Here is a 20598-nt window from a genome sequence, read left to right as displayed (position 1 = left end):
CTGTTTTCATCTTATAAATAAACCTTTTGAAAGGTTTCTGTCTAAATTAAAATGTGCTACAAATGACAGATAAACCTCCTTGAAAGGTATCCCCTTTAATGAACCAACTGAAATTCTTACAGATTAAGCATAAATGGCATCTTTGAGTGTAAAACATTATCAGTCACTGACTGACTGGAGATTTAGATGGCACAGCTAGTGAAAGACTAATTTCACAATCCACATAGTTTCAAGGGCAGGACAAAAAGCCTCTTTCCATTGCAATATGACAGACAACACAGTTCCTTTCAGGGCCAGACTAACAGTAATAACTGATATTAAACCACGTCTAAAGGTGATAAAGCATGTAGCAGAGAACAGAGAACCACTGAGTAAATATACGTATCAAACAACTTATGTAAACAGAAAATGGTGTAACGCAAATTTTGCTGTCTAAGAACTATTTGGGTTTTAGTGAAATCCACCTCCAAAGACTTTAAAAAAAAAAACAAGTTACTTATAATTATTAGAACATTGATTAACCAGCAATGTACTCACAATACCGGAAAACGTGGTGGAAATGCAAAAGCAAAATGTAAACTTCATTGCTGTTGGAGTGTACTGCACTTTTTGGCCAACAACAATAACCTTGAAATCGGATTTAATCAGATCATATCATTATCAGAAGGCACTTGAAGGTTATCAGTGCTTTCCGTCAATCCAATGCGACACTAGTCTTGACCAAACAAATGAATGAGTCTGACTTTTGAGTTTTGCTGAGTAATCAAACCACATCAAACATATTTTTCAGATATTGCAGATATGGGGAGGAACCCAGGAGTATAAAAGAGTCTGCTGGTCCTCAGTTCATTGTACAGAAGCACCATGGGCAAGCTACTTATCTGCGTTGGTAAGCTGAACTCCTTGCTCATAAAAACTTTTGAAACTTTGTTATTACACTTTTCAACCTAATTTAATCTTGTGCATAATGCAGATTGATTCTGCCTCCTCCAGAGGGTGACTCTTTCATTCTTTCTTTTCTCTGCAGGACTGGCTCTCCTGCTGCATGTGCAGCTAGGTAAATATATCCGTTATCCATTAAGTGCTGGTGTGATATATATTGCCGTATTTCAGTTGGTTAGTAAGACTAATTGTTTCATATGTTACAGGATCATCCTACATCCTCTCCTGTTATTTTACTAACTGGGGACAGTACCGTCCTGGAGCAGGTAAGTATTTCCCCACCAACATTGACCCATGTCTCTGTGACCACCTCATCTATGCCTTTGCTGGAATGGACAACAACATGATCAAGACCTACGAGTGGGACGATGAGAAACTCTACGGACAGTTCCAGGCCCTGAAGAACCAGTGCGTATACTCAAATGCTCATAGTGATAGTGTGACTCCAGCACAAATAAAAACACACATTTATACATATAAGCATGCAAGCAAAAAGTGGATGATGTTGTTGTTGCTGCTTGCAGGAACAGCAACCTGAAGACTCTGCTGGCCATTGGAGGATGGAACTTTGGTACTCAGAAGTGAGTAATGAAAGAATGATCAATGCTCTCACCAAAAGGAACTTTTGACTTGAAGTAGAAACATACTGACTATCTTCCTGTCTCCAGGTTCACAGCTATGGTTTCCTCTGCTGCCAACCGTCAGACCTTCATCACCAGTGTGATCAAGTTCCTGCGCCAGTACGAGTTTGATGGTCTGGATATTGACTGGGAGTACCCTGGCTCTCGTGGCTCCCCAGCTGAGGATAAGCAGCGCTACACCGTCCTGGTCCAGGTCTGTTATATTCAGATTCTGGCTATAGACAAATCCAGGTTGTTGGTGGAAGTAGAGTAGCCGCCCTTGCTGTCGTGACGCCTCACTTGCAAACCTGCAGCTACACTGTATATAGTATTTTCCTCTTTAAGGGCTTTAGCTAAGATATTTGTCCAAGAGATCCCTTAGAACCAGTTATATCTTGGAAATATAGTCATCAAATGCCAATAAAATAAATGTTGTAATCTACAAAAATGTAACTATACTATACTTTACTATAAAAATATGCAATGATACAGATACTGTAACTGTTTCTTTCTCCTCACTCATCTGTAGGAGCTGATGAGCGCCTTTGTGGAGGAGGGCAAGAAGACCAACCGTCCCCGTCTGATGCTGACTGCTGCTGTCTCTGCTGGAAAGGGAACTATTGACTCTGGATACCAGATTGCCCAGATTGGAGCGTAAGTTCCTGATGAGAAAACATTACATACACCTTTACATTTGTTGTACAGAAGACAGTCAATGATAAACATTAATCCCTTGCCAGTGTGCTGGACTACTTCCACGTCATGACCTATGACTTCCACGGTTCTTGGGAGCACAATGTCGGAGAGAACAGCCCTCTGTACAAGGGCCCTGCTGATCAGGGATCCATGATCTACTTCAATGTGGTGAGTGAGAGCTCTTGCTGTAGATTCATACATTATTACAAAACAGACACTCACACCGTCACCGGCCTGTACTCTATCATGTGTAGGACTATGCTATGAACTACTGGAAGAGCAATGGTGCCCCAGCTGAGAAGCTGCTGGTTGGTTTCCCCACCTACGGCCACACCTTCCGTCTGGCTTCCTCTAACACAGCTGTGGGAGCTCCTGCCAGTGGACCCGGACCTGCTGGACCTTTCACTCGTCAGGCTGGCTTTTGGGCCTACTATGAGGTCTGTGCTTCTTTTTCTGAATCCATGTGTGTATGCATATAAGACAGAAAAACATACTCTATGTGCATGTATTGTGTAGATCCCTAATTTTAAATCATTGCCTCCCCACAGATCTGCACTTTCCTGAAGCAGGGAGCCACTCAGGCTTGGGACGGCCCTCAGGATGTGCCATATGCCTACAACCAGGGAACCTGGGTTGGATATGACAATGTTAAGAGCTTCCAGATTAAGGTAGGAAGTCATATTTAATCATTTTTTGTCAAAAGGTTTTTTTTTTATGTTTTACGGTTATTTACCACTTGGTTTCACCTTTCATCCACTCTACAGATTCAGTGGTTGAAGCAGAGTGGTTTCGGTGGAGCCATGGTGTGGAGTTTGGATCTTGATGACTTTAGTGGCACTTTCTGTGGCCAGGGAAAATACCCCCTGATCAGCACCATCAAGAGCGGACTGGGAACTGGAGCTTGTACGCATGAAACACACATCCTCTAGTAAATAAACTTATTAAAGCTGTTTCCATCTTTTTTTAATTCTTTAATTTCTCTCCTCAGCTTGCAGTTCTCGTCCTGACCCCCTGCCTCCAGTCACACCAACCCACGCTCAGCCCCAGTCCGGTGGTGGTGGTAGCAGCAGCGGTGGCAGCAGCAGCAGTGGCAGCAGCACAGGATCTGGCTTCTGTGCTGGCAAGTCTAACGGACTCTACCCTGACCCAACCAACAAGAACCACTTCTATGAGTGCAACAAGGGAAATACCTACACTCAGCACTGTGCCGTCGGCCTGGTGTTCGATGACAGCTGCAAGTGCTGCAACTGGGCTTAAACAATCCATGGTTGAACTTCATACTGGTTGTTCTTAAGTTAGGAGCTGGGTCAACTCTCATGTAACATAAGACCATCCAACTAAGGCCCATTCAAGAACAGCTCTGTAACACCTGTCACTGATGTAACCTAAATAAACACTGCATTAAAAACTACTTCAGATCTCTGATTGTTTTGTGTGCCTCATGTATGTTTCTAGCCATAAACTCATACTTAATTAAATTAGTAGTTTGAGTTTTTGAGCAGTATTTAGAAGGATTTAGATTCTAGATTTACTCCCTTTGTCAAACTCATATAATTACAACTAATGCCCTGAGGCATTTCAGCAACGTATGAATTTAAAAGCCATTTACTTTACACAAGGACTTCAATATTTCCAGATTAGCATTGTTTCCAATAGTTTAATAGAAACGTTTGATTGTTTTGTAATGCAGTAATATATTATTACTGTTTTTAAAATATAAAATAATAAAATAATGCTGTTGTATACTCATCAAATCATATATTGTAGGTCATAAACACAGTGACAGTGGCAGCACCACCAGCTTCATTCAGTTTTTTGTCTTTTTCCAAAAGCAAGAGAAAAAACAAATCATGGGATAAGGATTCAGTCAGCAATGGTAGTTTCAAAGTAACATAAGTTATTTGTTTGTGAAATTACATAATTTAGTTGCTCTATCTTCATCATGCCAATGTGATTCCCAGTTAATGTACAAGCGATGCAAGATTAGATACTTTTGTTTCTGTATTTAGGTATTTAGGCTTTGCGTTCTTTCCTTATGATGCATAACTGCAATGTATAAATTTAGGAACAGGGAAGCATTACATTTCCAGAGATGGGTCAGAAATAAACAAGGATATGATACATGGATATCCATCTAATTTCATGAACATGATCTGTGATAAAAAATAATAGAAGCTGTAGTTTCTAGGATTTGGATATTTTATGTGCTAGATGACCACCAGATGGAGCTCTTGAAAGAATAACAAGAGAAGCTCTTCAGCACACAAGGCAGGATTTGTACTGATGTACTGATAATGTTGACAGAGTCTGAAAACTAACATTGAAGTACACTGAAAAGATACATAATTTGAGCACATGAAAGCCATGAGCTGCGGCAGTTTAGCATTTGGTTTGACATTGTTACTTCTGAATCATTGACATAATCACAATCATCACGTCACAAACTGGCTCTGGGAATGTGGAGTCCATACAATAGATTTCTTTAAAACAAGTTAATTTATTAAACTAAGATTAACACAAATCATAAAACAAGACAAACGACAAAGATGCAGAGTGGATGCCAGCTGTAGGAAAAAATGGGCCAGCTTTTATAGCCCAAGTATTTAGGTGAGCATAATCAGCTGATGACCCTGCCATATCAGCCAATTGCCTGCTGAGGTTGGCCAGGACAGCCTCCAAGGCAGTGGGAGGGGCGTCACGATCACCTTATTTGATTAATCTACAGTCAATATATATCAATATACATTAGTGTTCAAATTGATGCCATGAACTTGAAGTTGCATTTACATTTGCTATTCTATTCTTTCTTGACAATACTCGTCTTTGAGTAGCGTTCTCCTCGATGGACGTCCAGGTAGGGATGCCATTGTTCAGAGGGAGAACACAACAACTTCAGACGCTGCAGAACATAAAGCACAATTAGGATCATAAACATGGGTGAACACTTAAAAGGACTTTGCTGCCTGAAATTTACAGAAGAAAATCTCAGCCTGCTTTAAAAGCTTCCTGTATCATATAAGACAACAAACACCTTCCAGACGCTTCCCTCTGCTCTCATCAGCTTATACACAGCGACGACAGGGATCCAGAGGAGGATGAATGCAACCATGCACCAGCCCAGAGCCAAGCCCCATACCGGGTACTGGACCTTTCCATAGGTGGGGGGCACAAAGGTTATCAGAGACCAGATCAGGGTCACCTAAACACAGAAGTTATCAATGGACATGACATCATAATTCTGTTTTTCCTCAGTAGCAATGAATATTATATTATCAATTTTAATAACACACTTCCTTCAAAGTCAGCAGTACAATTAGTGAAAAACAACAAAAGAGAGGTTGTACTCACTACAGTGATGCCGGGGCAGATGAAAAACCAACATGATCTCCACCACAGCCAGAAGCAAAAGCTCTTCTTTCCAATCATCATCTCAATGTCTTTAATAAAACGGTTCCCTCCTGTAACGCATGAAGAAAACATGCGCTCGACTTGGCTCAATAGAAAGCTGTCTCACTTCAGTCAGGCACTGCTAACCAAGGTGTCAGCTACGCTATTTTTATTAGCCATAGAAAATTGCTGTAAAATTGATTGAGGGGAAATCAATCAGAATTATTTATATATTGATCCATCGCATGTCCGTTTCCCCAGAGAAGAGAGAAATCACAAATGACAACTTACTGTAATTTATTTTCCGATGCGTAAAGGATAAGTCTGGTGATATTACATATTTTACTTATTGTAAACAAATCCCATGTTTGCAGCCAAAGCCTGATATGTTGTCCAAAAACTATTAAACATACATCAATGAGCCACACTGCTGCATAGGGTGCTTCTAAACAAGTTATCAATCTACATCAAGTCATTATTAGACCTTTTTTAGACATTTAGAATTTGTGCTCCAGACTCATGGAATAACCTACAATGTACTTTAAATATTGATTCCATTAAAACATTAGGAGATTTTTAGAAATATGCCAATAAATCTTGATTTATATGCTTATAAAATGATTTAGCACGTAACTGTTTTATTAAGGGATTTGATATCATTTTAATTATTTTTCTGTCTTTTTTTTATATTGTATTTTTGTTTTTTGCCACCTTATGTAACCTTGGCATCATTGAAAATTAAGGTCCACTCCTCAATGTATTCCTGAGATGTAAATAAAGGTTGAATTAATTAATTAATAATAATAACGAGCAGGATAGACCTATACATACATATACATACATACATACATTTATATTTACCATATATGTAGAAGAAGCCAGTGATCTCAAAGAGAGCCAAAATAAGCAGCACCCAGCCGGCAGCAAACTGGTCCATTAAAGATACCCAGTATATTCCTGCCTATTACACACACACACACACACACACACACACACACACACACACACACACAAACACACAGACACTGCAGGTAAGCAGGGAAATCAGACAGTAACAATAAATTACTGTGGGCAGATCTACAGTACCCTTGTGACACACGGCAGGCCCAGGAAGTAGATGATGGAACATGTCATTATAGTCAATAAAGCCCGTTTAGATTTGAAGGTTTCAGGGAAGGCATCATACAGGCAGGTGGTGATAACCTCTAATGACAAGAGGAGACATGAGAATCAGTGGTTTAGAATAAGTTAGGTTGAGATCTAAATGTATGCCAATTGGCGAGGTAAGACAGCAGAGCCACCGGTAAATGGTATTCTCACCTATTTGTGTAAACTGAGAGTCCAGGCCAACTATGGTAAGCATAAAAAAAAACAGGATGGACCAGAAAGTGGAAATGGGAAGCTTAGCTAAAGCTTCTGGATATGCAATGAATGCCAGCCCAAATCCTGCACAAAGATGGAGAAACAAAACATGAGAGAACATAGCAGCTTTTTGACATTTAAAAAAATGTTAGTGGTATCATACATGTCTAACCTTCCTTCACCACTGATGCAATAGGCTTTCTATAGATGTGAGCCATATGACCCAGAATTGAAAAGATGGCCAAGCCTGCTAACACACTGGTACCTAAGAGGAGAGGAAAATAATCACATGGCTTAATCAGTTTAGAGATAACATGCTGTATTTCACACATACTGGAGATTTACATGTACCTGCTCACCTAGCATTTCCTAATGGCTTATATCTTGCTACAGAAAATAAAAAGATTTTTTGTGATGACTCAGCGGCCCCCCTGGATTGCTGGAAACTACCACTGGGGAGTCAGAAATGTTCGAAATCTATACATAGTTGCTTTAATATTTTCTAAATAAACTACTTAAAACGTGATATTGTTGTATCTTTACTTAGCTCTGATGATGATCTCTTTCTTAGTAGTAAAGAAACAAAAATAGTGAAATGGTGTTTTCCTACCATGGTTGATGGTGGTTACAATAACTGAGTCCAGGAACACATTGCTGTGGAAGTTGCTATAGGAAGCAAGAGTCAAAAGTCCACCGGAAGCAATGGATAGAGAAAAAAAAGTCTGAGTTGCTGCATCCTTCCAGACCTAAAAGACACCAACATGTTTTAAAAGAATAATATAAGTTAAAAGTTTGTTTGTAGCCATGTTACACCATAGTTTTCCCCAGCCAGGTTAGGGTTCTACTAGTTGATCCACCAGTTTGGTCCATGAATTTAAAAAAAATCTTCCTACCTGTCCTTCAGTCAATTTAGTCAAATTGGATTTGGAACCAATGAAGAACTCAATCCCATCTCTAGCTCCCTCTAGTGTCACACCTCTGATCAGCAGGATCAGAATCACTACATACGGAAATGTAGCTGTGAAATACACAACCTGGAGAGACAAAGGCCATAAATTCAGACACTGAATGTGTGGGCTGATCACAGAACAATACAAATGTCTTCGATTGAAATTAGATGAGATGTGCATATTACCATTCTTTAACAAAATTAATGAGAAGAAAATTAGATTTTCACAAACTGTGGACAAGGACTTGCTATAAGGTAGATGTTGACTTACTTTCCCTGATGACTTGATGCCTTTGCTGAGTGCTGCAGCAACAAGCATGGAGCTCAGCAGCAGGCAGAGGGCCAAGTGCCAAACTACTGGTCCTGTTTCATCTAGACCACTGGATCTCTGCAGAGCCACGCGACTGAGGAGGAGAGAATGTATAGCCACAGCAGTTTGACTGAAAGTGTGTGTATTTGTGCTTGTTTGCACGAGTGTGTGATTCTTACTTCCAATACTGCTCACTCGGGCTCTGGACTGGAACTGTGATCATGTTGGAGGAAGGACACGTGCTGTTTCCCTGAGTCCAGGCCACTACAACACCACTTACATTACAATACACTAGAAAAGGAGAGATGAGCCATGAAAGGGTTACATAAAATATCAGTCTATGTGATGGGGGTATGCAAATATTAACTCCAAAGAAGTGGTCTTTACATTACATGGCGCTGGATGGATGACATGTCATTAAGCAAAAGGAATCTATGCATTCTGTGTATACTTTAATATCAACCTATATATGTACATAAAACAACCTCCTACACAAAAATAGAGATATATTCCAGCATCCTTTGTCTTACTGTCTACAAATTTTGTCGAGATTGTTGTTGTCCTTTTGCTGTATGTATGTACGTATGCCTATTCTGTGTATGTACATTGAGAGAAATTGTCAAATTCCTTCCACATGTACACACACCTGGCCAATAAAAGTGATTCTGTAGTGCTGGATGCTGATAAAAGACAATAAAGTGCCCTTTTTAAATATATTTGTACAATTATGCTATTTTATTTCAAATCAATTAAAACTGAAATAAGGTCAAGAATGACAGAAGTAACAGAAGTCACAAGTGAAGGTGATGAGTGGAAAAGCACCTTTAGGCACGCTGCTGCAGTTACCGTCTGCCCAACTGAGGCAGCTGGACCACGGTAGAGGCGACTGGAAGGAGGCGAACATGTAGTACAGACTGTAGGCGACAATGACGTTATAGTAAACTGACACCACCGCGTTCAGCATAAGCATGGAAAATCCAACACCTGGAGAAGATCATAGATTATAGTACACTTATAATAAGTTATACAGTAATATCTAATGTTTTACTAAAAACTCTAGTATCTGATGCCACATAAACTGCCATTTTCTCTCTTTTGTATCAAGCATGGGGTCTCTTTCAGACTTACCCTGCAGTAGTGGCACTGCTCTCCACATGTTGATTGGGCCTTGGCTGCAAAACTGACCGATGGCGTTTTCCAGGAAGTACATGGGAATTCCACAGAAAACCAACATCAAGAAATAGGGAATGAGAAAGGCACCTGTTCCCAATGATAAAATCAAGATTTCAAGATATGAGACAAAAACAACAGTGTTACTTTATGTGATTTTCTAACATGCTGATGCCAAATAATTACCCCCTCCATTCTTGTAGGCTAGATATGGAAATCTCCAGATATTTCCCAGGCCAACGGCATAACCAATCATAGAGAGCATGTACTCTGCCTTGTTTGTCCACTGTTCACGCTCCAACTTCTCATCACTGTCACCGACATGAGAGTCCTGCTCAAAGCAGAGTTTAAAAAGGTTTTCTAAATGGTTAGATATTTTCTATGGTACATATATTCTAATATTAACTTGAAAAACACTAAATACATTATAAGAGTCACTGCAAACAATTGTACTAATACTGTATAGTTTTAAGTTGTCAACCATCAACAGCAGCTGAAGCAGTGTTTAGTTGGAGTGAACACCAGCTGATTCTCAGACCTCAGTGGTACACAGTGGTAGACACTGTTAACATTGTAACTGCCGCAAAAAGCAAAGGTGCTACTAATAACATTAATAATCAAGTCAAAATGTCTACTATGAAAAAGGCCATATAAGACCTGTAACAATATAAAACAACATAAAATACTACCTCACAGACACAAGCACACAGTGGTGTATAAAACACAGTCAGTGGATCCTTTCTCACTGGGAATCTTTTGAAGTAGCTCTACTGAGGTTATGCAGTAAAATGTCACTCACAGACTTCTCAGTAAAGAGCCGGTGCAGGTTATGCTGTTTATGTTCTGCTGCTCTTGTATGTTCAGTGAATGCAGAGCCGTAGAGACCTTGCATTGTATGGTCGATGTTAATAGATTAAAGTTGCAGTGTGGAAATCTCCAGTTTGTTGTCTGTTGACTCTTTGACTTAATCCTGGGGACCCTGATAACTAACTACAGCTGCTAGCTCTCTCCACCTACACCAGCTACATTACAATACCTGTCACCACCACCATGTCAGTCATCATGTTCAATAAGGATGGGGAGAGTTCGTGGATTAGGCAACTGTTCAAGAAGTTGAATTCAGGTTTTCTTTTTTTTTCTTTTTCACATTTTAACAATTTTTAACAAGGTAAAATACAGACAGGTGACAAATTAAAGAAAACATCTGAATGAATGAGCAGATGCTTGCATAGAGGACACAAGGGGTCATTGGATGGTTTGATGAGAATGAAGATAATGTGAATCAACTGAATGTAGAATAGGGAAAGGAGAGGGAGCCAGAGATCATAGTTCATAAATATACTGTTCACATATAGTGTCGTATAAGGCTACAGTTAGGCCTAGTTATTCAGTTACAGATGTTTGCAATCCTACCTGATCAGCAAGAACAGCAGGATCCTTGGAAATGGTTGAGCCATAGTTCCACATTTTGTTCTCCTGCAGAAGAAAATTTAAATGGCTCCAACAAATTGTCTGAACTCACACTAAACATAGACTCACAAGACTGTCTTGTATCGCGAGACTACACTAAACAAACTGGATTCTTGCCAGCGATTGCTTTCAGACAGGTTTGCTTTCATCTTGAGGAGAACCCGTCTAACTAAACAAGTCTGTGTTTGTCAAGGCAACGTTTAAAATGTGTCAGCCAACAAAGTGTTATTACCTCATCATTTATTTTAACAGATTAGCCAACCCCTTTATTATAACAACTAATGCATCTATTGTTTAAATTATACATTTTTAAAGCACCAGTGTGTAGGATTCAGTGGCATCTAGCAGAGAAGTTGCAAATTGCAACCAACTGAACACAACACAGCCTCACAAGCGTGTTGGAGAAACTATGGTGGCCATGAAACTTTCAAAAAACATGGAAGGAGAAGGATGTAGGTCTGGTTTCAGAAGTGCTTACACCTGGCAGAGTACAGGGTGGTGTAGGACTGTATTTCTGATTGTGTCTTCTTTCTAACTACCACTGCAGTAACTAATGAGACGCTCTAAAGCCTGTCTGGTTAAAAGACTGAGATCAGCTGAGCAGATCTCAGTTTGTGCAGTGACGTCAGACAGCTGCATAGTCACTGAAAGCAGATCTAATAACAGAGTAATCATGTGACCACAAATGACATAACCAATGACACGTACATAGACATACATGTGAAACTCCTGCACAAAAGCCATTCATCAACGGCTTGTTACAACACCTCAGCTTTTATTATGGTCACAGTTGAATAAGCAGTCACATATGAAGCACATACAGACAGACTAAGCCATTTGCTCTGACAGCTAATATGAGCCCTTATAGACTTTATCAAACACTAGTTCGCTGTACACACATACTGACAAGCTCTTCTGTAAATTTTAAGTCAGTAAATACTGGCTTACAAATCCCAAACATTCCAAAACCAACGTTTACCTAGTTTTACTAGATATTTTCTCCTAAAAATGTTTGCTTTTGGTTTTATTTTACTTGATATTATGAGAGCAGAGACCTGATAGTGAATGACACACAACAAAAAAATGACAAGGATAAAATAAACCCTAAGACTGCTTTCCTTTGTGGTCTTTGGTGTTAAAATGAGTAAAGACACAGCAGCCAGGTGAAAATACTATCAACAATACATTTATAACCAATCATCAATAAAAGTGACCAGTTTGCCTGGATCATAATGCAGTTTTGACTCTCCTACTTGAGCACAGATAAGCCCTTCCTACATGTGGGAACTTCAGTGATCAGAAGGTCGGTCATTACTGACAAAGGTGTCCTAAAGTAGACGCCTTTAGGTCCAATTGTTTCATGATCTGTTTTTGCTCCAGCTGGGTTGTAACTGGAAGAAAAATTAGTTCTCCCTGCTTTGCAAAGACCTACTGTATGACAGACCAACACATGATATGACATGCCAGACAATGACACAATATACAGAATACGTAGTTTTACGTCCGTCTTGACCCCTCAAACTAGACAACTTCTTTTTACCTGGTGATTCCTAAATCTTTTAATTCCCTCCACTCATATCAACGCCTCACTAAAGCAAGGAGTGAACCATACCTAGAACATTTAGGCTGGACAGGCTTCCAGGTTAATCTATGAACTTTTTATAATGTACAGTTTCAACAAAAACTGTACATTATATTGAGGTGGCATGTATTGAAGGGGCGGCCATTGTTTTGGGCTTTAATGAATTTGGCATTCTCCAGTGGTAATGTTAAAAAAAAGCAATCACAGAAAAAGTGAAAACAGATTCAGTAAAAAACTTGTACAACAGGGACAGGATTTTCGTATATACATTAAAAACCTTTAACTTACTAAGAAAGTAAATGTTGCTGTCCCTTTTTACTGCTTGAAAAAGCAGACACTATCTCAACCTCTTTTCCCAATGAGCCTTTTGACCCCACACCGATTCCTGTCGCTCACGGTTCCTGCCAAGCCTTCCTGGTCCAACTATCCCTTGTTTTTGAACAGCAGCCCCACACTTACGCCTCTGAGTGATCCTGCATTTGTTACCTGCTGGGCTCTTTGAAAGGAGCTGACCTCACCCGGGGCTCGGCTGTGTGGGAAAAATATCCCAGGCAAGGATACAGCCAGCTGTGTTTGAGGTCCTGCCAGAGGACCCGGACCTCATCAGGGTGGCTTCTTTGCCTACTGTAGGCACCATCAAGAGCGTACTGGGAACTGGAGCTGGTACGCATAAACCACAAACCGTCTGGTAATAAACCTATTGAGGCTCTTTCCATCCTTTTTTAAAAATTCTTTCAATTATCTCCTCAGCCTGCGTTGCTTGTCCTTACCCCCTGCCTCCAATCACACCAACCCAGCATACTCAGCCCCAGAAACAAATCAAAATGAAGGTATTCATCGCAGAATAAGTTTGAACATCAAACATAAAACAAACAAAAACTGTTTATTCATTCATTCACTCTCCTTATGTTTTGCACAGAACAGTACAACAAGAAAGTAGACAAAGCATAAAAGCAATTCAAATGTCAAATAGTTACACATTAAAACACATGGACACACCACTACTTTGGATACAATCTTTTCTGTGATTGCTGATGATAGTTTGTCCACATAAATACTGTCTCAGTGTCTTTTCCATACCTTAATACCCTGTGTCTGCATCAAATTAAATAAGATAAATTAAAATGGAAGATAAAAGAAAACATATGGAAAAAAGTAGAAGCAAAGTTCTCCCTCTAATACTTCAGTATAACACTTGCATAAGTACTATAGATATATTCCTAGCTTCTACCAAGCTTATCAGTTTTCACATTTGTTAACACACAAAAACATAAATGTGGCTTTGAACAGCGAATTTATCACTAGCTAAATATTCATACTTGATTAAATTAGGCATTTTAGTTTGCTTTACTCCCTTTGTCAAACTCATAATCATAACTTCAGTTGATATGTACTGAGCTCTCTATTTATGTAAGCTGTTAAAATAAGGATTAAGTCAGCAATGATGGTTTCAAAGTAATTTATTTGTTTGTGAAATTATATAATTCAGTTGCTTATTTATTTTGTTATTTTAATCATTCTTTGCAGAACTTCTGCTAAATTATGATATTGTATTCATGCAAGATTAGTTTTTTTCCCCCGTATTTAAGTTTTTCAACTCTGTGTTCTTTTTTCTGTATTGAAAATAATAGAAGTTGTCTCGAGGATTAGGATAGTTTATGTGCTAGATGACCACCAGATGGAGCTCTTGAAAGAATAACAAGATGAGCTCTTCAGCACACAAGACAGCATTTGGATTATCAGCAGAAGAGTTTAAAAACAAACTACTTTCTTAAAACTATCAGTTTGAACTTACAGTCTTCAAACAGTCAAAGACATGAAGGTACATTGTTGAGGTACATTGAAAAGATAAATAATTTAAGGTCTTCTGTGGTGGAGTTAAAGCATTTCAATCTTCAAGCCAAAGACATATGGTGTCATGAAGCTGAAATTATTCATCAGGTATGTTAACAATGAGGTAGCTATCCTGAAAAGCTAAGAAAGAAAAATCACTTAACACAAACCTTCTGTCACAGCAGTGGTTAATAGTAAGTGGCCATATAAATTCACTGATAACGACAGGATTTTGAGGAGGTTGGTTTAAAGGAAACTAATGTACCTACCTTATCTGAACTACAGTAAAATGAGTGTTGCATGTAACATATTAATATACATTAGTGTTCAAATAGATGCCATGAACTTGAAGCTGCATTTACATTTGCTTATTGTTTCTTGACAATACTCGTCTTTGAGTAGCGTTCTCCTCGATGGACATCCAGGTAGGGATGCCATTGTTCAGAGGGAGAACACAACAACTTCAGACGCTGCAGAACATAAGGCACAATTAGGATCATGAACATGGGTGAACACTTAAAAGGACTTTGCTGCCTGAAATTTACAGAAGAAAATCTCAGCCTGCTTTAAAAGCTTCCTGTATCACACCTTCCAGACGCTTCCCTCTGCTCTCATCAGCTTATACACAGCAACGACAGGGATCCAGAGGAGGATGAATGCAACCATGCACCAGCCCAGAGCCAAGCCCCATACCGGGTACTGGACCTTTCCATAGGTGGGGGGCACAAAGGTTATCAGAGACCAGATCAGGGTCACCTAAACACAGAAGTTATCAATGGACATGACATCATAATTCTGTTTTTCCTCAGTAGCAATGGATATTATATTATCAATTTTAATAACACACTTCCTTCAAAGTCAGCAGTACAATTAGTGAAAAACAACAAAAGAGAGGTTGTACTCACTACAGTGATGCCGGGGCAGATGAAAAAGCAACATGATCTCCACCACAGCCAGAAGCAAAAGCTCTTCTTTCCAATCATCATCTCAATGTCTTTAATAAAGCGTTTCCCTCCTGTAGTGCATGAGAACATCTGCACAGCTAATTTATCAACTTTCATCTGTTTTATTACTTGTCTATTTATACATTTTAAATTGTATTATTACTTTGTCTATATTAATTTTTATTTCTTTCTCTTATTTATGAGTTTTTATCTTTTCCTAATTCTGCCTCGGGTGTTTTGATATATTAATGGATAGATACTTTATTTATCCCCAAGGAGAAATTCACAGTTTCTAGCAGGATCCACAGACTGGGATAAACAGAAGATTAAAATTTAAGGATGCATGCAAAGTACTAATAATAATAATAAAAACAACAACAGGAGGCATGCAAAAGACCCAATAAAATCAATAGTAAAATAACGAGCATTGGGTGAGTAGTCTAAGGTGCATGGTTTAATACAGTGTTTGAATGGCCTAAGGTGCATAAGTAGTGGTCACAAAATGCAGGGATGATGATGAGATAGTGCTTCCTCAGTTTTCCGTCAATAAATCCTCTTAAAAGTTACACACAGGTGTATACGTACATTCGTACATACGGTATCACTACTGTCATTTATATTTACCATATATGTAGAAGAAGCCAGTGATCTCGAAGAGAGCCAAAATAAGCAGCACCCAGCCGGCAGCAAACTGGTCTATTAAAGTTACCCAGTATATTCCTGCCTATTACGAACACACACACACACACACACACACACACACACACACACACACAAACACACAGACACTGCAGGTAAGCAGGGAAATAATATCAGACAGTAGCAATAAATTACTGTGGGCAGATCTACAGTACCCTTGTGACATACGGCAGGCCCAGGAAGTAGATGATGGAACATGTCATTATAGTCAATAAAGCCCGTTTGGATTTGAAGGTTTCAGGGAAGGCATCATACAGGCAGGTGGTGATAACATCTAATGACAAGAGGAGACATGAGAATCAGTTGTTTAGAATAAGTTAGGTTGAGATCTAAATGTATGCCAATTGGCGAGGTAAGAAAGCAGAGCCACCGGTAAATGGTATTCTCACCTATTTGTGTAAACTGAGAGTCCAGGCCAACTATGGTAAGCATAAAAAAAAACAGGATGGACCAGAAAGTGGAAATGGGAAGCTTAGCTAAAGCTTCTGGATATGCAATGAATGCCAGCCCAAATCCTGCACAAAGATGGAGAAACAAAACATGAGAGAACATAGCAGCTTTTTGACATTTAAAAAAATGTTAGTGGTATCATACATGTCTAACCTTCCTTCACCACTGATGCAATAGGCTTTCTATAGATGTGAGCCATATGACCCAGAATTGAAAAGATGGCCAAGCCTGCTAACACACTGGTACCTAAGAGGAGAGGAAAATAATCACATGGCTTAATCAGTTTAGAGATAACATGCTGTATTTCACACATACTGGAGATTTACATGTACCTGCTCACCTAGCATTTCCTAATGGCTTATATCTTGCTACAGAAAATAAAAAGATTTTTTGTGATGACTTGATTGCTGGAAACTACCACTGGGGAGTCAGAAATGTTCAACATCTATACATAGTGGCTTTAATATTTACTAAATAAACTACTTAAAACGTGATATTGTTGTATCTTTACTTAGCTCTGATGATGATCTCTTTCTTAGTAGTAAAGATACAAAAATAGTGAAATGGTGTTTTCCTACCATGGTTGATGGTGGTTACAATAACTGAGTCCCGGAACACATTGCTGTGGAAGTTGCTATAGGAAGCAAGAGTCAAAAGTCCGCCGGAAGCAATGGATAGAGAAAAAAAAGTCTGAGTTGCTGCATCCTTCCAGACCTAAAAGACACCAACATGTTTTAAAAGAATGATATATATAGTCTAGTGTATTACATTTGCACAAAAGTTAAAAGTTTCTTTGTAGTCATAGATCAGAATAGACCTTCACAGCAGCCATTACACACAGGTATTACCAATTAAGGTTCCATCCAATTTAGTGTAGTGGGGCCTTTCCAGGGGGCCAACATGCACAATAGCAGCACCCTGACTTTACCCTACTATTTCATGCCAAAATGGCTGCTGTGAAAAAGGTCTATTGTCTGATTGCTAGCAAATAACTCTAGCAACTATTTTGCTATGAATACTTGCAGTTTAATAGGCTATGTACTATACCTTCCCAATGATTTAGATTAGTGACCACTACACTAAACTACAACTGAAGTGTCCTGTTAAATGTTACAGACTATTTGCAAACAGGCTTGCTAATATAATATTGATATAAGGTTATTTATAAAACAGGATAGCTCAAATCAAGAAGTGTATTGAGTAGTGCATATCGGGGGAAAAATCACCTGCTGAACATAAAAGACGGCATGCAGAGATGTATAAAAAGGAGGTCAACGAACTGGACAAAAAATAAATGAACCGAACACTGTTCAGCAAACAAAATGTGCCATTCAATTATTTGAAGACTGGTGTAAGGATAAAGTGTAGTTGTAGACCTTAAGACAATGTCAAAGGAGTGGGTCAATGAAATTTTGCGTGATTTCTATGCCACTGTCAGAAACAGTAAAAGTGAGCTCTATCTCTCTTTGTGTGGGGCTTAACCGTTACATTAATGACCCACCTGACAGTTCATCATGTGTCAATATCAGAGGATGACTTCAAATCCATAAAGAAGGTGCTGGATCCCAACATACTGGAGGGGCTGGTAGACAAAGTGTGGTTTGACATTCAGCTACACTTTGGGTGCAGAGGAAATGAGTTCAAACTCATTCAGTCATTCACCAAGGAAACAGATGAAAACTAACTTAGGTATGTGACATTGGCCTTCAACGAATATAAAGAATCACAATGACTCACAGGAGAAGAAAAGAGAGAGCACTGGGGAATCCATGTATGAACGGCTTACAATCCTCTACTCCGTTCTGTCTATGGAGAAATATCTCTACCACCTAGCCTTGGATGCACAAACCTACCATATTTACCCCAAAAGAAAAGTAATCTGCGGTCGACACTGTTTGGTAAGTTCATAGTAGTTCATCTAGTTCATTCTATTTTGGCGAAGATTAGGGTAGCCTACCATAGAGTTCTTAAAGATTTCATATAAATATGTGTGGGGTAATAATAATAATAATAATAATAAATTTTATTTATAATGCGCTTCTCATCAAAGGATCTCAAAGTGCTACAGGTTAAAAACACAGACAAAAAAAAGACAACAAAAAGAAAATATCTAAAGGGGACCAAAAGCTTTCATAAAAAGAAATGTCTTAAGACCTTTTTTAAAACAGTCAGTGGATTATGGTGCCCTCAAGGTGTCAGGGAGGGCATTCCACAAACGTGGGGCAGCAACACAAAAAAGGTAGTAGGGTAGTTTATTGGCTATCCTGGCTGTTGACCTCAGTGACAGCCTGAATGTTTTTTTTTGTTTGTTTTCTTACTTTTTACTCCAGAGGCAATAGGCATCATTTGTGCTTGCTAACATGTTAACCTAAGATGGTGAACATGGTAAACATTATACCTGCTAGACAACCTCACTGAGCTGGCCCAGCTAGTGTGGCTGTAGACCCTTAAGACCCACAAGTCTTGTTGTGTTATAAACAAGGATAGATTGTGTCCTACCTGTCCTTCAGTCAATTTAGTCAAATTGGATTTGGAACCAATGTAGAACTCAATCCCATCTCTAGCTCCCTCTAGTGTCACACCTCTGATCAGCAGGATCAAAATCACCACATACGGAAATGTAGCTGTGAAATACATAACCTGGAGAGACAAAGGCCATAAATTCAGACACCGAATGTGTGGGCTGATTACAGAACAATGCAATTGTCTTCAATTGAAATTAGATGAGATGTAAAAGTGCATATTACCATTCTTTAACAAAATTGTGGACAAGGACTTGCTATAAGGTAGATGTTGACTTACTTTCCCTGATGACTTGATGCCTTTGCTGAGTGCTGCAGCAACAAGCATGGAGCTCAGCAGCAGGCAGAGGGCCAAGTGCCAAACTAATGGTCCTGTTTCATCTAGACCACTGGATCTCTGCAGAGCCACGCGACTGAGGAGGAGAGAATGTATAGCCACAGCAGTTTGACTGAAAGTGTGTGTATTTGTGCTTGTTTGCACGAGTGTGTGATTCTTACTTCCAATACTGCTCACTCGGGCTCTGGACTGGAACTGTGATCATGTTGGAGGAAGGACACGTGCTGTTTCCCTGAGTCCAGGCCACTACAACACCACTTACATTACAATACACTAGAAAAGGAGAGATGAGCAATGGAAGGGTTACATAAAAGAAAACTCTGGGCAACCAGTGACTTCCAGGAAAGTCTGGGTGGCAAGCGAGGAAGTTTGGTGACGCTGGAAAGACAGATGACCTCCAGGAAAGACTGGCGTGGGTGTATAAGGTTAGCAGACTCGACAGGACAGACACAACGGTAACGGCCAGGAATGAACTAGAAGTTTAAAGCATGGCTCTATCAACACGGACTGTTGCCAAGACTAATGTGGCTGCTGACTGTGTATGAAGTCCCGATGACATGCGTTGAAGGAGTGGAGAGGAAGATCAATAAGCACCTCCGAAAGTGGTTGGGAATCCCTCCAAGTTTCACTGCAGTAGGCCTCTACATAAGATCAGGGCAGCTCCAACTTCCACTGTCATCCGTGGTTGAGGAATTCAGAGTTGCAAAGTGCAGAGTCGTAATGACATACAGAGACTCCCAGGATGAACAAGTCAGACACGCAGGCGTCATCACAAGATCAGGACGCAAGTGGGCAGCTGACTCATCTGTTGCACAAGCTGAGAGCATGCTGAAGCTGCGTGATGTCATTGGTGCGCCATGCACAGGAAGACAGGGTCTTGGAACCTCCCATTTCCAACAGTGGAGGAAAGCAGGAACCAGTGACAGAAGAGCCATGATTCAAGAGGAGGTACGGAACCTGGAAGAGGAAGGACGAAGGTCAAGGGCAGTGGAACTAGCTTCTCAAGGAGCCTGGACCAGATGGGACCTTCCAAAAAGAAAGATCACTTGGGCGGACCTATGGAGATTGGAGCCATTCCGCATCTCCTTCCTGCTGAGATCAGTGTATGACACACTCCCAACCCCAACAAACTTGCACAAGTGGGGCATGAGAGAGGACCCATTGTGCAGGCTGTGTGGGCAGAGGGGCACCATGGTACACATCCTGTCCGGGTGTAAAACAGCACTAACCCAAGGCAGGTACAGGTGGCGCCACGACAAGGTGCTCATGACACTCGCCAAGACCTTAGAGCAGGAGAGAAAAAAGAAGCGCCAACCACTTCGGAA

At 39.9% G+C, this 20598-nt stretch overlaps 3 protein-coding genes across 7 annotated transcripts in view; 1 reads left to right on the top strand and 2 right to left on the bottom strand.

The window, feature by feature from the left end:
- Positions 1 to 813: 813 nt before the first annotated feature.
- LOC127371703 (acidic mammalian chitinase-like) lies at positions 814 to 3669 on the top strand. Its single transcript, XM_051414669.1, has 11 exons — positions 814 to 889; positions 1028 to 1057; positions 1149 to 1350; positions 1467 to 1523; positions 1611 to 1776; positions 2092 to 2216; positions 2303 to 2426; positions 2513 to 2695; positions 2807 to 2926; positions 3023 to 3161; positions 3247 to 3669. The coding sequence occupies exons 1-11, from the start codon at positions 865 to 867 to the stop codon at positions 3513 to 3515; spliced, it is 1440 nt and encodes a 479-aa protein (XP_051270629.1). The 5' UTR covers positions 814 to 864; the 3' UTR covers positions 3516 to 3669.
- Positions 3670 to 4741: 1072 nt separating this feature from the next.
- Positions 4742 to 20598, bottom strand: part of LOC127372352 (sodium- and chloride-dependent neutral and basic amino acid transporter B(0+)-like) — an 18228-nt gene continuing 2371 nt past the window's right edge. The window contains exons 1-16 of one of the 4 annotated variants that reach the window (XM_051415981.1): positions 10850 to 10974; positions 9623 to 9767; positions 9395 to 9526; positions 9089 to 9250; positions 8446 to 8557; positions 8228 to 8360; positions 7901 to 8041; positions 7618 to 7753; positions 7180 to 7272; positions 6966 to 7091; positions 6732 to 6850; positions 6507 to 6606; positions 5607 to 5716; positions 5290 to 5457; positions 5046 to 5157; positions 4742 to 4963 (exon numbers count right to left, since the gene is read on the bottom strand). In XM_051415981.1, coding sequence (XP_051271941.1) covers positions 5056 to 5157; positions 5290 to 5457; positions 5607 to 5716; positions 6507 to 6606; positions 6732 to 6850; positions 6966 to 7091; positions 7180 to 7272; positions 7618 to 7753; positions 7901 to 8041; positions 8228 to 8360; positions 8446 to 8557; positions 9089 to 9250; positions 9395 to 9526; positions 9623 to 9767; positions 10850 to 10903 — 1833 coding nt within the window. In that variant the 5' untranslated portion in view covers positions 10904 to 10974 and the 3' untranslated portion in view covers positions 4742 to 4963; positions 5046 to 5055. Of the gene's footprint in view, positions 5158 to 5289; positions 5458 to 5606; positions 5717 to 6506; positions 6607 to 6731; positions 6851 to 6965; positions 7092 to 7179; positions 7273 to 7617; positions 7754 to 7900; positions 8042 to 8227; positions 8361 to 8445; positions 8558 to 9088; positions 9251 to 9394; positions 9527 to 9622; positions 9768 to 10849; positions 10975 to 20598 lie in introns of those variants that run through there. The other 3 variants (XM_051415980.1, XM_051415982.1, XM_051415983.1) reach the window with 3 other exon arrangements.
- Positions 13353 to 20598, bottom strand: part of LOC127372353 (sodium- and chloride-dependent neutral and basic amino acid transporter B(0+)-like) — a 21452-nt gene continuing 14206 nt past the window's right edge. Inside the window, exons 6-16 of one of the 2 annotated variants that reach the window (XM_051415984.1) lie at positions 19435 to 19546; positions 19217 to 19349; positions 18914 to 19054; positions 16993 to 17128; positions 16568 to 16660; positions 16354 to 16479; positions 16120 to 16238; positions 15890 to 15989; positions 15227 to 15336; positions 14910 to 15077; positions 13353 to 14791 (exon numbers count right to left, since the gene is read on the bottom strand). In XM_051415984.1, the coding sequence (XP_051271944.1) occupies positions 14690 to 14791; positions 14910 to 15077; positions 15227 to 15336; positions 15890 to 15989; positions 16120 to 16238; positions 16354 to 16479; positions 16568 to 16660; positions 16993 to 17128; positions 18914 to 19054; positions 19217 to 19349; positions 19435 to 19546 (1340 nt within the window). In that variant the 3' untranslated portion in view covers positions 13353 to 14689. Of the gene's footprint in view, positions 14792 to 14909; positions 15078 to 15226; positions 15356 to 15889; positions 15990 to 16119; positions 16239 to 16353; positions 16480 to 16567; positions 16661 to 16992; positions 17129 to 18913; positions 19055 to 19216; positions 19350 to 19434; positions 19547 to 20598 lie in introns of those variants that run through there. The other variant, XM_051415985.1, reaches the window with a different exon arrangement.

The sequence above is a fragment of the Dicentrarchus labrax genome, unplaced genomic scaffold, assembly GCF_905237075.1.
Source record: "Dicentrarchus labrax unplaced genomic scaffold, dlabrax2021, whole genome shotgun sequence".
Lineage (NCBI taxonomy): Eukaryota > Metazoa > Chordata > Actinopteri > Moronidae > Dicentrarchus > Dicentrarchus labrax.
Note: the sequence above shows the minus strand (reverse complement) of the source record. Positions and strands in the feature narration are given on the sequence as shown.

Excerpts from the sequence above, each read along its gene's own strand:
- LOC127371703 (XM_051414669.1), top strand. The coding sequence starts at position 865 with ATGGGCAAGCTACTTATCTGCGTTG. Across the intron at positions 2,427-2,512 it reads CCATGATCTACTTCAATGTG|GACTATGCTATGAACTACTG; the intron begins GTGAGTGAGAGC and ends TATCATGTGTAG. Across the intron at positions 3,162-3,246 it reads CGGACTGGGAACTGGAGCTT|CTTGCAGTTCTCGTCCTGAC; the intron begins GTACGCATGAAA and ends TTCTCTCCTCAG.